The sequence below is a fragment of the Neomonachus schauinslandi genome, chromosome X, assembly GCF_002201575.2.
Source record: "Neomonachus schauinslandi chromosome X, ASM220157v2, whole genome shotgun sequence".
NCBI classification, from domain to species: Eukaryota; Metazoa; Chordata; class Mammalia; order Carnivora; family Phocidae; genus Neomonachus; species Neomonachus schauinslandi.
In genome coordinates, this window is record NC_058419.1 from 74,582,967 (window position 1) to 74,598,876 (window position 15,910).

Below are 15,910 nucleotides of genomic sequence, written 5' to 3' on the forward strand. Positions count from 1 at the left end.
TGGGAATGCAAGCTGGTATAGCCACTCTGGAAAACAGTATGGAGTTTCCTCAAGAAGTTAAAAATAGAGCTACCCTAGGTATTTATCCAAAAGATACAGACATAGTGATTCGAAGGAGTGCATGAACCCTAATGTTTAGAGCAGCAATGTCCACAATAGCCAAAATATGTAAAGAGCCCAGGTGTTCATCAACAGATGAATGGAGAAAGAAGCAGTATATATGTAATGAAATATTAATCAGCTATCAGAAAGAATGAAATCTTGCCATTTGCAACGATGTGGGTGGGACTAGAGGGTATTATGCTAAGCGAAATAATTCAGTTAGAGAAAGACAAATACCATATGGTTTCAGTTATATGTGGAATTTAAGAAACAAAACAGATGAACATAGTGGAAAGGAAGGAACTTAAAGTAAGACAAGAATAGACAGGGAGGCAAACCATAAGAGACTCAACTTTAGGAAAGAAACAGGTTTGCTGGAGGGGAAGTAGGTGGAGGATTGGGATGATTAGGTGATGGGCATTAGGGCAGGCACTTGAAGTAATGAACACTTGATGTTGTATGCAATTGATGAATCACTAAATTCTACCTCTGAAACTAATAATATGGTATATATGTTAATTAAACTGAATTTAAATAAAAATTTTAAAAAATAGATTAAAGACCTAAATTTAAGACCTAAAGCTATACAACTCTGATAAGAACACATATGGCATAATCTTCCCAACATTTTCTTTGGCAGTGATTTCTTGGATATGACACCAGATACACAGGTAATAAGAGAAAAATATAGACAAAATGGACTTCATTATTTTCTAATTGTGCATCAAAATACACCATAAAGTTAAAAGGCCACCCACAGAATGGGAGAAAATATTTGCAGTTCATAAGTCTGATAAGGGATTAATATCCTGAATATATAGAGAACTCCTAAAACTTAACAACAAAAATTATACAACTCAATTAAAGATGGGCAAATGACTTAAATAAACATTTCTCCAAAGAATACACAAATGACCAATTGGTACATGGAAGAATGTCCAACATCAGTAATTATTAAAGAAATGAAAATCAAAAATACAATGAGATACCTTTTCACACCTACTAGGATGGCTACTATCAAACAAAACAAAACAGAAAACAAGCATTGGCAAGGATGTGGAGAAATTGTCACCCTTCTGTACTGTTGGTGGAAATATAAAATGGTACAGGCCCATGAAAAACAGTATGGTGGTTCCTTAAAAATTTTAGATAGAATTACCACATGACCCAGAATTTCCACTTCTGTGCATATACTGAAAAGTAACCAAAGCATGTGTCAAAGACATATTGTACACCCATGTTCATAGCAGCATTATTCCCCATAGCTAAAATGTGGAAGCAACCCAAGTGTCCACTAGTGGATGAGTGGATAAGCAAAATATTATATACATACAATGGAATATTATTCATCCATGAAAAACAATGAAATCTTGTGATTTGTACCAACATGGATGGAGCTAGAGAGTATAATGCAAAATAAAATAAGTCAATAAGAGAAAGACAAATACCATATGATTTCCCTCATATGTGGAATTTAAGAAACAAAACAAAGGAACAAAGGAAAGAGAGAGAGAGAGAGGGAGAGAGATAAACTAAGAAACAGACTCTTAACAATAGAGGAAAAGCTGATGGTTACCAGAGGGGAGGGGATGGGTGGTTGGGGTAAATAAGTGATAGGGATTGAGGAGGGCACTTGTCTTGATGAGCACCAGGTGATGTATGGAATTGTTGAATCACTATTGTACACCTGAAACTAATATAACACTGTATGTTATCTATATTGGAATTAAAATTTAAAAGCTTAATAAAAGATAAAGAAGGGCATGGGAATGATAGATGTCAAGGAAAAAAAAGGAAATTCTTGTATACACTGCAATATGGATGAAACCTGAAGACATTACGCTAAGTGAAATCAGCTGGTCACAGAAAGACAAATATTGTATGATTCCTCTTATATAAGGTTCTTAGAGTAGTCAAGATCATAGAGACAGAAAGTTGAATGGTTGTTGCCAGGGGTGAGGGGGAGGGAAAAATGAGAAGTTATTGTTTAATGGGTATTGAGTTTCAGTTTTGTAAGATGGAAAGAGTTATGAAGATGGATGGTGGTGATAGTTACACAACATTATGAATGTATTTAATACCACTGGAGTGTACACTTAAAATCGTTAAGATGGTAAATTTTATGTTATGTGTATTTTACCCCAATATTTTAATATATTGAAGAATAAAAAAGACTGAAACTCTACTGAACACCAGCTAATGATAGCTTTAATACTCACTGTCCACTGTCTTTCCCAAAGTGATTTCCTGCTCTTTGTATCTTCCTGTCTAGCAGATGTAAGGTCTATTGTCCATGTTCAGATCACCTAGAATCAACTGTGACACACTTATCCCCAGAACATGGTCAATTATATTACTTTCATTACCAAAATTTTCTTCCATCTAATCTATTTTACTTCCTGGCTCTACCAAGTGGCTAAACCACACCGAACTTTGCTATGTCATTTCAATACTGTGCTTTACCCAAATCTGTGCTGCTGGATACCTTATCCAAGACCAGGCTTTAAGCCTTGTACTGCATCCCTCACCATAGCAAGCATGTCTGTCTGTAATGTCAACCTGTTCCTGGCCTCATATTGCCAAGAACCTGGACAGTCTTACTGCATTAAATAGCTCTTCAGAAATACACTTAGAGAAACACTTCTAAAAGTGTGATCTGTATAACAGTGCTACCAAAAGATGTTTACTAATAAAAGGTTCAGTAATTAAGTATGATAAATTTTACATACTCTATTCCCATCTTGGATATTTTTGATGAACAAAAATAAATAAAAGGCTCTGAGAAGCCCTGCAACAAAGAATACTATTTGACCATGTTTAACCTAGTGTTTGGCAAACACATTCAGACTCAGCATTTTTTTCACCAAACATTTATCCCTTGGAACTCAGTTTGAGAGATGTTTGTTTCGAGTGTACCTCTGAGGTACCCCCAGGCTCCAGTTTCTAAGTCCTCCCCAGTTCTCAAGTTCCAGTCAATGAATTTCATAAGTTAAGTATTTCTCACCCATAATTCCAAGATGCTTATTTTCCTCCAGCTGCACCTTTTCCTGGAACGTCTCATCTTGGAAAGCTTCATATCGGACTTTCCAATAAGTGCCCCCAATCCGACTGGAACTCTTCTGGAAGAATTTATCTGAGCCACTGGCATATAAAAAAGGCAAATGTCACCTGACTTATGTATCAAATAGATCCCCATCTCACCCTTGGTCTCATCAAGTTATGGATACTTATGTTTAGGAAGAGCCTCAGAGATCATCCAAGTTAAGTTCCACCCAATGAATGTATCTCCTTTGATGACACCACTAATAAGTAATATATGGCTTCTGCCCGCTTGAGTCTTTCAAAAGTCAAGGGACTTATTTTCAGAGATAGCAATCCCTCTTACTGTTGGATAGTTTTAATGGTTGGAATTTTTTTTTTATAGTAGGCTAAAATCTTCTCTTGTAAGTTTCAGACAATGGGACCAGTTCTGCCCTCTGAAGTTAAATAGCCTTACATCTGTCCTAATTATCCTCAGATACTCAATAAATAGCCTTACATCTGCCCTAATCATCCTCAGATACTCAACTCAGATAATAAAAAATATTCTTCATTTTGGGGCACCTGGGTGGCTCAGTCAGTTAAGCAACTGACTTCAGCTCAGGTCATGATCTCAGGGTCCTGGGATTGAGTCCCATGTCAGGCTCTGCACTCAGCAGGGAGTCTGCTTCTCCCTCTCCTTCTGTCCCTCCTCCTGCTTGTGCTCTCTTTCTCTCTCTCAAATACATAAATAAAATCTTTAATTTTTTAGAATTGTTTTATTTTTTATTTTTTTTTATTATGTTATGTTAGTCACCATACAGTACATTGTTAGTTTTTGATGGAGTGTTCCATGATTCATTGTTTGCATATAACACCCAGTGCTCCATGCAATACTTGCCCTCCTTAATACCCATCACTGTGCTAACCATCCCCCCACCCCCCTCATGGAGGACATTAGGAGAAGGAAAGGAAAAATGAAGGGGGGGGAATCAAGAGGCGGAGATGAACCATGAGAGACTATGGACTACAGGAAATAAAATCTTTTAAAAAGTATTCTTCATTCCAAAATGAAAGTCCACTAATTTAGCAAGCACAGTTGGGAGATTCTAGAAGCTATGCTGAGACCCAAGTTCCTATTTTCTTATGGTTTCTTTAGATTCATTCCATTATTTCTTACTGGAAGAATAAATATGATGGGTGCCCTAGAATATTCCTCCCAAAACTCTCCTAGTCATTTACTAAGTACCTCTTCTGTAAAAGACCTGGAATCACTGATAGCCCAGTGAGTCAATATAACTTAAGGCCTAGCATCTGAATAGGGAACTAACCTTCTGCCCTATTTTGCCTACATCTGAGTAGTGGATGAGGCAGGAGAATTTGGATAAATCCATCCAAAAGGATGAGAATGGAATGGCTACAAGGTAGGTTGTTCCTGCTCTTCCTATATTTCTCCAAGTGCCTCCTTCAGATTATAGAAAAGAGAGGAAGGGACAATGAGGTAAACAAGAGAAAAATAAAGGAGAGTTGGATAAGTGCCATTTCAACTGTTCTGGTTTTTGGGGGGGTCTTATTTTCTTAATGCAGCCTGGGATCATAACAGAAGCAATCTCAAACTCTGCTTGAACCCTTTGCTGAGGATGTGACATAACCCTACAAGAAGTTTTATAGCTCCCAAGAGCACGTTCTCCAGGGGACCACAAGAATTTGGCTAACCATTGTCATGTAATTCCAGCCAGACAATGATTGTAACCCCCAAGTGAAGTGAGAGATTTCTGAGAGGGAGTAATAGGAGTTGGGCTGGGCCCAGAAGCTGGGGGAGGAAACTCATTGCCTCTTACCTGCCTGGTTCCCTCAAATTCTTCCCAGTACTCCCATCATGCCCCATCGGGCCATAGTCCCATCGAATCTCATGCGCCTCAATGAAGTACTGCCGAACTTTGCCTGTGAGTTGGTTCATAGGAGGGGTCATGGAGCAAGACTTGACCTTGTAGAGTGCTTGCATGCCATCTGGAGGAAGAACATCATGGCTGGCTCCATTCCACCCAACAGGTCTTGTAGCCAGATGACCCACCTTTCTCCTTCTAATGTTTTTCCCTCCCACCTTTCATTAGACCACTTTCTCTCACTCCTCAGGAACCTGGCTGGGAGAAAGGGAGCCTATGTGGGAATTCAAGTACCTTCACCTGCTAACCACAACTGACTCATTTACCAGATCCTCATTCCTCCTTCTGCAAAAGGCTTACATTGTAGCAACATCACAGAATTTGAAGTCAGAATACTTGAGTTCCATTCTAATTCTTATCAATCTCTGTAGGACTTTTGGCCAGTCACTTCCTAGATTTGAACTTTAACCCCTGTTTTGTAAATGAGGAGAATAGGGATGTCTATCACACTGGGCTGGTGGAAGCATCACATTTTAAAAAGAGGGAGTAAGAAAAAAAAGGGAGTAAGTTATATGTAAAGTAGGAAGCTCCCAAAATAATGGAACATCTTCTATACATGGAGATGAAGCTTTAGACTTGGGAATACCAGGAAAATTTGAATTCTAAATATTATCTCCAAATGTGGAAAAATTTACATTGAGGCATAGTGATAATGGATGATACTGCCTTATATTTGCTTGGCACCTTACAGAGGTCATTCAAGTATACTATCACATTTGAGTCTCACGTCATCCCAAGGAAATTTGAAATTTGTAAATTTGAAATTGGAGGTAAGAAAAAGGAGAAAATAATATTATTTTTTGTTGAATATGTATTACATGCCAAGCCTTGTGCCAGGTGCTTTACATGTGTTACATCCTTCAGTCCTCATAACCATCATGTGAAACAGACTTTTAATGTCTCTTTTTGCAGATGAAGAAAACTAAGGATCAGAGAGGTTAAGTAACTTGCCCAAGATTAAATGGCTAGTCAGTCGTGAAGCTGAGACTTAATCTCCTATCTTTTAACTGAAAATTTAAATGCTCATTCTCTTCTTTCAGAGAAGTTATATGAATTATCAAAGTTAATTAAACAATTGGTAGAACCAAGATTTGAATTTCAGGCTTATCTGGCTTCACTATTGTGCTGCATCCCTAACCTCCATTCATATTCATTCATACTCTCTTACCCAGGTACCTTTGGGACCAAGGGCGGGCTCTGGATGATGGAGCATGGGTAAGTGGCCTCTGTTCATCAAACCTACCACCACAGACTCATTATCCTACCAGTCTATAACTCCTCACCTACTCAAATCTACTTTCACATACTCATATTACTCTCCTAACACCTACCTAATTTATCATTTATCAAATAATTCTAGAAAGTAAGAGATAACAAGGATCTTAGAGACTATTTAGACCAAACCCCTCATTTTATAGATGTGGCAAATGAGGCCTATACATGGGAAAGGACTTTTCCAAAATCATACAGTGAGTTTCTTACAGAGCTGAGACAATAACTCAAACCTTCTAATCACTTGTCTAGTGCTCTTTTCATTGTCTCATATATTCCTCTTCTCCTCTGATGCTCCTGGATGCACTATGCCATTACTTCAACAATTTACTCTCTAAAAACCAAACCTTCTACTCCTGTTACTGTTGGGTCCCAACTAGTGTGTCATTACTTGCCCACAATACTCTATGATCTCCCTAAGAAGCCTTTGTTTTCTTTAATCTCTCCTTCACTCCCTGTTCAATAAGCTGCAAATACCTCCAGGTATTAATTCCTTAGAATTCTGAGCAAAGAAGAACAGCTTGAATATCTGCTTATCCATCTCTATACCATCTTATGTTAGAGATGGGGAAGATAAAACCCAGAGAAACGTCCCTGAGGTCACCCTGCTAGTTAATGGCTGATCCAGGGAAAAATCTGGCTAGGTCCCAAAATTCCAATCTAGTATTTCATCCTTTATACCTAGCTCATCTGAAAGACCTATCTTATGGCTCCAGGCTCCAAATGATCATTAATGCCATCTCCCTTCCATACCTCAAGGGTCAAAGATGTCAGATCTCACCTCGCAAGTGACTATTCACTTGACAGCTAATCAACCAGGTGCCAGGTTCCTGAGGTACCATCTCAGCAGTCACAAAGGTGGCTGGAAAGATGTGAGCCACATCAGTGCGGTGGCCCCGGATGGTCAGTATCTGTCCATGGAAGAAAGCTGTGTGGACATCTACTTCATTGCCCATGCCAAATAAGTGCCAGGCCACACGCTTCTGTGCACACATGCTTAGATCTGGTAAGTTCCCAAAGACAAAGCCATTGATTGCTGCCAAGGAAAATCCAAAGAAAATATCAGAAAATATCTTAGGAAAGAAGCCTGATGAAAGGTTTGCCATCTGACAATAATAATAGATGACATTTAGATGAATTTTTAAAAAGCACACTGTGCTAACCGTATACTTTTTTAAATTTAAAATCTCATAAACAGCCTGGGAAAATAAACAGATATCACTGATCTCAAGCAAACAATGAGATAACCAAGACCCAGAGAAGTGAAGTTACTTCCCTCCCAAGGCCACAGAGCTGTTAAGTAGTAGAACCAAGATTCCAACCCAGCAATCTGAGGAAGCTTTCTAATGAATGGGGTTTATTTTGCAAGCTATTCTTCCCTTCCAGGCCAATTTCCTTCTGAAATTTCCACAGGAGAATTTTCAAGTTAGCTAATTACCATGGTTATCAAAGGTAATTTGTGTAAAACCCAAGAGAAATTTGAGCTGCTCAAGCCATCCCTTAAATCTTCCCCCTGAGTTTTCACCTTCCCTTGGGACTATCAGGCTTTGAGACCATCTCTGGCACCAAAGGGACATAAATCTTTTTCTTAATTAAACAAAAATAAAATCAACTTGTTTTTGTTACTAAAATCAGTTATTTACCCATGCCTCAGGGCTCTTGTGTCTTTAGTTTGTTTTAAATTTAATTAAGGTGATCAACTTCCTTACAGCCAACCATTTTTCCTCACAAAGTGGGTAATTCTCCCAACCGTTTTAGGACAAAGAAATGTTGACTAATTATATCAGTGGACAACCCTCACCTTGAGAGACTTAGAATAAAGTACATGACTTTGGAATCAATAACCTCGGCTATTACACATTAGGAGGCAAGGTACCTAATGGCAAAAGCACAGCCTGTGCAATTATACAGATCAGTGTTGGAATTTTAGCTGTGCAGTTTTTCTATTGTGTAATCCTGGAGCCTCAATTTCCTCATAGGTAAAACAGGGAAAAGGTACCTACTACTCTTAGTTCCTGTGAAGAGTAAAAACAGGGAAAATATACCTATTACTTTTAGTTCTTGTGAGATATATGGAAGTACCCACCAAATGCTGGCCCAATGTAAACTCTCCATCAGTCTTTACTGTCATGGTGTGGCCACCCTCTCCCAGCTCACCATGCATCCTATTGCTTTCCTGAAAGGCCTCATCTTCTTTGTCTACTGAGGTAGGATCTGAGCAGTAAGTGACAATGTTCTCATCGATATGCCAGCTAAGGTTCTCATCTACCACACTGAAGAGCAGGAAGAAATTATTATCCACATCCTTCCGCTGAGGAGGGGAATTCCCATCCAGGGTACCTAGAGTAAGTAAGAAATGTGCCCTTGAGAACCTTCTCTCCTTAGCAACAGTAACCTGCAAGGGGTACTCATAAAAATAAATAGGAAGAGAGGGTGCCTTAAAAGTCTTTTGGCAACAGAAAAGGAGATAAGGCCTTCTGCTCTTAATTTCTATTTCCAAATTTCTATTTCCCCAGTTAAAGTCAATTCAGCTGAGCCTAGGACTTGAAGACTGGACATACAGGACCTAGAATAATTCCCTCCCACCATCCCTGCCTGTATCTTCAACCCAGGGCCTTAATCTGACCATTCTCCTGCAACACCCAGGTCTTCCAGGTCTGACAATATTTAAACATACCATATTTCCAACAAAGTTCCCCAATTCTCCCCAAATACCGATGGCTATACTTTTGATCCTAACCACACTTAAACTCTTATCACATGCCTTACTTTTATGTGGTTTGACTCCCATCATTACTAAATCAAGGTTTTAAAATGAAATAAGAAAATATTAAAGTTTTTAAAGGTAATGAAATAGGGAAAAACAGTGGAAAAAAAGTTTAGCAGGGTTTATTCCTGCTAATAAACAAGGGTGCTGAATTAACATCCCTTCAGGTTGCTGTTCAATATGTAGGTGATTCAGTTACATCACTGCTTCCTGTAGATATCCCACACTGCATCTCAGTAGCTCCCTATGGGGCCTGTACCTCTTTTACACGTGATAAGGGGTCCAATGAGGCCAGTTGCAATGTCTCGTGGAGCATCTACATGAGAATGGTAGATCCAGGTGAGGCATGCTGGGTCAGCATCAGTGGGTGCATGGCCTTCTGGAATGGTCCAGTTGTAAATGTGGCTGCCTCCCGGAGGAACAGAATCATCAGCTTTTAGCTGACCAGAGGAGCCATCTGGATATAAGGAGCCTAGAAAATGAAATTGCACATGCCCAGTCTCAGGGTGAGTGAGAGGGAGTCTGGCAGATATAGAAGCCAAGAGAGAGATGACATATGAGACAGTGTTCCTCACAACCTGAGTATACATATTCAGGTAATATCCAGCCAAAGAATCCCAGACCTCACATCAGCTATGGGTGGAGAGGTGACAGCCATTGGAAAAGGAGCTATGGCCATGGAAAGTGCTTCACAGCCTGATCTAATAGTATCCTAGTACAAAATCAGTGGCATAAAAGTGAGAAAGAAGATAGAATTCCCCCCTTCAAGCACTCACTTTGGAAAACAGAAAGCAGACAATTACAGAATTTCAATCTAAAGCCAACTTAAATTCCTCTGAACATTAAAAATAGAACTATGCTATGATCCAATAATCACACCACTGGGTATCTACCCCCCAAAATACAAGAATACTAATTCTAAATGGTACATACACCCCTATGTTTATAGCAACATTATTTACAATAGCCAAATTATGGAAGCAACCCAAGTGTCCATCCATTAATGGATAAGGATGTGATATACATATATATATAATGGAATATTATTCAGCCATAAAAAAAGAATGAGATCTTGCCATTTTCAATGACATGAGTGGAGCTAGAGAGCATTATGCTAAGCAAAATAGGTCAGTCAGAGAAAGACAAATATATAATTTCACTTATATGTAGAATTTAAAAAATAAAACAAATGAGCAAAGGGGAGAAAAAGAGACAAACTGAGAAATAGACTCTTAGCTATAGAGAACAAATTGATGGTTACCAGAGGGGAGGTGGGTGGGGAGATGGGTGAAATAGGTGATGAAGATTAAGGAGGGCACTTGTCATGAGCACTGGTTGCGGTATGGAATTGTTGAATCACTATATTGTACATCTAAAACTAATATAACTCTGTATGTTAACTATATTAGAATTAAAATTTTATAAATGAAGCCAACTTAATGATCAGTTGGTCCACTTACCCTTTTTATGGAGGAGAAAACAGGAAAAATAACTTGTCCGAGGCTATACAGGAGTTAGTGGCCCAGTCAAAACCTGGATTCCCTTTCTACTCCCATCACTCACTGTTGTGTCATTATGGGCCATTGGATGGGGGATACAGATTAGTAAACTGAACTTCCTCTTAAAAAAAAATGGACCTTTCAGAAGACCATGACACTAGAATAGCCTTCCCTTACATTCACAGCACATTTTTCTCTTTCCAAAGCACGGCCAAATACTTTATGGAAATGTCCTTCAAGTAATTCTTTGTGATAAAAGGCAGATTGAATCTCCATATACATAATGAAGAATATGAGGCCCAGAGAGGGGAAGTGGCTTGCCCAAAGTCATAGCGTATGAATAGCAGAAGTGATAACATTAGTTACCAGTTTTTCTGGGAGTGCCCCTCCTACCTCAGATCAATAAGGAGAAAAAAGTCTACTCTCATTCCTAGCTCCTCTTTCTCAAATATTAGTAAAAGAAAATTTATTGTGGACAGGAGAAAGAAAGGTTGGTCTGATTTACCTTCTGAGTCCTTTTCATAGAAAACGCCATGGGGGTGTATGGTGTAGGGACGAGTGGCAAAATTCTTCAGGTGGATAAGGATGACATCTCCCACTTCAGCCTGCAACACTGGCCCCAAGAAGCCCAACCAAGCAGGCTGGACCATTTCATCCATGTATGAACCATCTCTGTATTCCTTATAAATGGTTTTCTTGTAACTTCTCCCTATCCGGTTCTTGTCAGATTTTAGGAAGCTGGAAGCTACTCTGGGAAGGAAGAAGAGAAAGACTCAGAATTTTGCCACAGTCTTCAAAACTCTGGAAAGTTCTTTTCCAGATGAAGCTGACCAAAAATGTCTACTTTTGTTTAGGGCAAAACAAGGGAAAATGAGATTGTACTGATCAAAACACAGGTTAGAGTCTAACTTTTAGACAATGGGAAGCATTAAATTAAAGCATATAAAATTGGGGCACCTGAGTGGTTCAGTCAGTTAAGTGCCTGCCTTCGGCTTGGGTTGTGATCCCAGGGTCCTGGGATCGAGCCCTGCTTTGGGGGGGGGGTCCCTGCTCAGCGGGGAGTCTGCTTCTCCCTCTCCCTCTGTCCCTCCCCCTGCTCGTGCTCTCTCTCTCTCTATCTCAAACAAACAAAAAAAAAATCTTTTAAAAAATAAAGCATATAAAATTGCTGATATTTGATCACTTTTAACCTCCAAAAAAGGCAATTTCACATAGTTCCACCTAATATATAGTAATGGGGAGACAATCAAATATGGACTGACTCTTTTTAAGTGATCAACTCCCAATCCATATGGCCTGACCTTGCGTCATCTTGCTATATATGAGAGATCTTATAGCATAGTTGTTAAGATCACAAGTTCTGGATCCGGGATGACTTGATTAAATGCCCATATTACCATTTCCAACTCTGTGGGACTTTGAGCCAGTTACTTAACTACTTTATGCACGGTTTTCCCATCTGTAAAATGGACATAATCATGGTACCAAGTTCAGACAGTCAATACTGGTGACTAAAAAAATTAAAATACATAAAGAGCTTAGGACAGTGCCTGGAAAATAGTAAAAGCTTAATAAATGCTAACTATTATTTCAAAGTATTGGGGATGGAAGATAATGAAGTTATCCCTCAAGGACACCTCTGATAAAAAGATTCTGTTACTCCAAAACTAGATGGACCAGAAGGTGGTTTGTAAAAAAAAAAAAAAAAAAAAGCTGCTTTTCTTACTTTAATACGTCCTAGAGAGCTCTGAGATATTACAGTCAACTTTGGAAAATTCTGAGACTTTGGGGAGGCAAAGTGATTCAAGATCACAAAAGATTCTTTAATATATTCTTTTTAACAGATATTTGTGGAACATCAGCAAGGCTCTAAGATTAAGAAAGGTTAATCTTATGGAATCTGTGAAAGGCAGAATGGTGAGAAGAGTACTAGCTTTGCATCCACATTACCCAGGCTTGAATTCCAGCTCTTCCATTTACTAGCTGTAGGACTTGGGCTTGAATCTCAGTTTTCTCATCTGTAAGATGAGGATATTCATACTCACCTCCTAAAGCTTTTGTGAGAATTAGGTGAGAGAAAGTATGTAAATTCCTAGTATGGTGACTGTCATAGAGAGACTGTTACATAAGTGATAGCTATTACTATTATTTCCTTGATTCTGAGGCTTACCATATTTTTTCACATTTTCACATATCCAAAATCAATGTAGTTCCACTCAACTATAGGAGCATAGTTCCATCACACACATCTTATAAATACCGTATATATTTCATGTTTTTTTTTCTTTTTTGAAAGTGTTATAGATATCATTTTAAAATCAAGAGAATATGGAATTACTTTTAGGACCCTAAAAATGCTGAGGCACCTCAGTGTGGAAAAGCATACTCCATGTAGGTTGCTGTCTCCTGAGTCAACTAACATTCTTACCAGCAAATGTGCCACTGGGTATATGGCCATGGAGATCAGGAGCCGGCTGCTGACACACCCTGAGAAAAGATCTTCAAAAGGCTACTTCCTGACCTCAAGGGTGCCCCCCCACCAACTCCAGCTATAATTCCACAAATGATTAAACATACGTGTCATTGTCCAGAGTCTGGTTCATGATGACGTTCCTTCCCTTGGGAGCATAGTTCCACTGCACGTCCTGGATGCCCAAGTAGTAGACTCGAGTGGCCCCTTCAGTCAGATGGGGCCACAAAGGTTGCATCAACAACAGAGCCCAGATGAGATGGCCTGCTTCCATGGCCCACATTACTCTGGGAAACTGGCAAATGAATAGCTGCTGGAATGAAAGAAAGAAAACAGAAGGGCTTTGCATGTGTCTGGAAAACTAAAGAGGCAAGAGCCAAACCAAGTGCCTGAGAAAGCAAAAACCAATTAGCTCCGAATCTCTCCCTTACCTCATACATTTCAGTTCAAGAAACATTCAGTGATCTGTGTACATTGGACTTCGGAAAGCAAAGTTGAAAAGTCACTTATAGTGATAATTATGCATCACTTCTTTCAGATTAGAAGCCTGGATACAGTTCCTTCAGAAGTGTAAAAGGAAGAATGTACTCTGGCCCAAGAATCAGGAAACAGGCGCCAGAAACCTGATTGGGCCACTGACTCACTTGGTGCCTAAATCAAGTCACCAATTCTCCCTATGCCTCTTTTTCCTTTGTTGACACTTTCCATCCTCCATGAATTGTTTCAAAACAAATGATAATTTACCAAAAAACATTTACTAGAATGTTCATAGACCTAAAAATGGAAATAGCCAAAATGTCCATGAACACTAGAATGAATGACTAAATTGTATTTTATTCATACAATGGAATTCTATATAACAATGATGATGAACAAACTACAACTACAAATAAAAATATAGATGTCTTTCACAAATGTAATGTTGCAGAAAGAAAAAAGACACCAGAAACCAGATAAAAGAATACATACTGTATGATTTCATTTATGTAAAGTACAAAATCAGGCAAAACTAATCTATGCTGTTAGAAGCCAGAATAGTGTTTGCCCTTTAGGAAGGGATAAGTGACTGAGGAAAGAAGAGGATAAAGGCTTCTAGGTAATGTTATGTTTCTTGATCTACATACTGGTTACATGGGTGTATTCAGTTTGTGAAAATATATTAAGCTATGAATTTAACATTCGTGCACTTTTCTGCATGTGTGTTATGCCTCAAAAAGAGTGAATAATGAAAGAAAACAAGTGAAAATATGTGAGGCAAATATTAACGTCTCAGAAGAAATATTCTCTGCTGGTTCTCTGCTATGCACAAACCCATTTAGACCAATCCCGAGTCAGAGTCAGAACTGAGTCTCTAGCCTCTCATTCCAGTACATCAGCCAAAAGGCTAGACTTCTTGGGGATGGGATGAAGCATTCAGTCAAATTATACACAGCTATAGTCAAACCCAGAAACACAGACAATAATATAAATACACATATACATAAGTACATGCAGTCTTATCTAAAAGCAGACATAAGTGCATGTAGTCTTAATTAAAACCAGAAATGCACACACTTGCATCCACATATAAAACCACACTGTCACACAGAGCCTTATTACTTTCATAATAATAATAATAATAATAATAATAATAATAATAATAACAACAACAACAACAGGGGTGGCTCAATTGTTTAACGTCTGCCTCAGCTCAGGTCATGATCCCAGGGTCTTGGGATCGAGCCCCACATCAGGCTCCCTGCTGAGTGGGGAGCCTGCTTCTCCATCTCATACTCCCCCTGTTTGTGTTCCCTCTCTCACTGTGTCTCTGTCAAATAAATAAATAAAATCTTAAAATAATAATAATAATAACAATAATAATAAATCAATATTATTGTGTGTGCATGGCAAGCCAGACACTATTCTATGTGTTTTATATAGATTAAATAATTTGATCATCAAAACCACACTATGAAGCATATGCCATTATTTTCCCTATATTACAGAAGAAGAAACTACAGAAGTACAAAGTAATTTGCCCAAGGTCACCTCATTAGCAATCAGTAGAATTGGTTTGTGAGCCCAGAAGTTATGACTTTAATGTCTATGTTCTTGATCACTATACTATACCACCTTCCACAAGTTAGACTTGCACACTCACATACATATATACACAGAGAATATGCATATGCTCATAGCCATAGCTATATCTGGGAAAGCTCCATACACTCTGAAATATGCAACCACATGTTGTTATAATCACTTCTAGAAACAGACATACATACTCATATAGGAAGAGTTACATCTAATTGATACCATTCATGATGAGGATAATAATTATGGAAGCTACCATTCATTGAGAGATTACTGTATACTAAACACCATGTTCAGTGGTTTATATAAATTATTTCACTAAATTCTAGTCCGAAACACATGAGATAGGGACTATTAATCAAAAATAGAAAATCAAAGGTATGCATAGACTCACATATGGACAGGAAATTCCTGGATATTTACCCTGGCTAGGCGTAGATATTTACCTTGTTTAATAAACAGAACAATAGACACCCCTACAAAATCTCAGGCCCTTCAACACACAACAGTGGCCCAAGTATTAATTCCCAGTTTCCATATGACATTTGTCAGAAAGCTCTTGATATAGAGGAGGACCAGTTCCTGGGTTTTTCTTTCCAAAACCTGGGTCTTCCACTGACCAGTTGTGTAGACTTGGGTAATACTTTACCACCCTAAACTTGTTTTTTTACTTATAAAATATTTATAATAATGTCAACCTTGGAGAAATAAATTAGAAAACTTACATGAAAAGGTCCCTGTACAATTCGTGTTTAGAACATAA

The 15,910-nt window shown here is 38.5% G+C and overlaps 1 protein-coding gene across 5 annotated transcripts in view; it reads right to left on the reverse strand.

Annotated features, from left to right (window-relative positions):
- HEPH (hephaestin) overlaps positions 1-13,348 on the reverse strand; it is a 78,651-nt gene extending 65,303 nt beyond the window's left edge. For all 5 annotated transcript variants that reach the window (XM_044911677.1, XM_044911680.1, XM_021679944.2 and 2 more), the window contains exons 1-7: positions 13,182-13,348; positions 11,110-11,354; positions 9,365-9,577; positions 8,496-8,678; positions 7,120-7,374; positions 4,962-5,130; positions 3,107-3,243 (exon numbers count right to left, since the gene is read on the reverse strand). In XM_044911677.1, the coding sequence (XP_044767612.1) occupies positions 3,107-3,243; positions 4,962-5,130; positions 7,120-7,374; positions 8,496-8,678; positions 9,365-9,577; positions 11,110-11,354; positions 13,182-13,348 (1,369 nt within the window). The remainder of the gene's footprint in view (positions 1-3,106; positions 3,244-4,961; positions 5,131-7,119; positions 7,375-8,495; positions 8,679-9,364; positions 9,578-11,109; positions 11,355-13,181) is intronic.
- Positions 13,349-15,910: the final 2,562 nt, after the last annotated feature.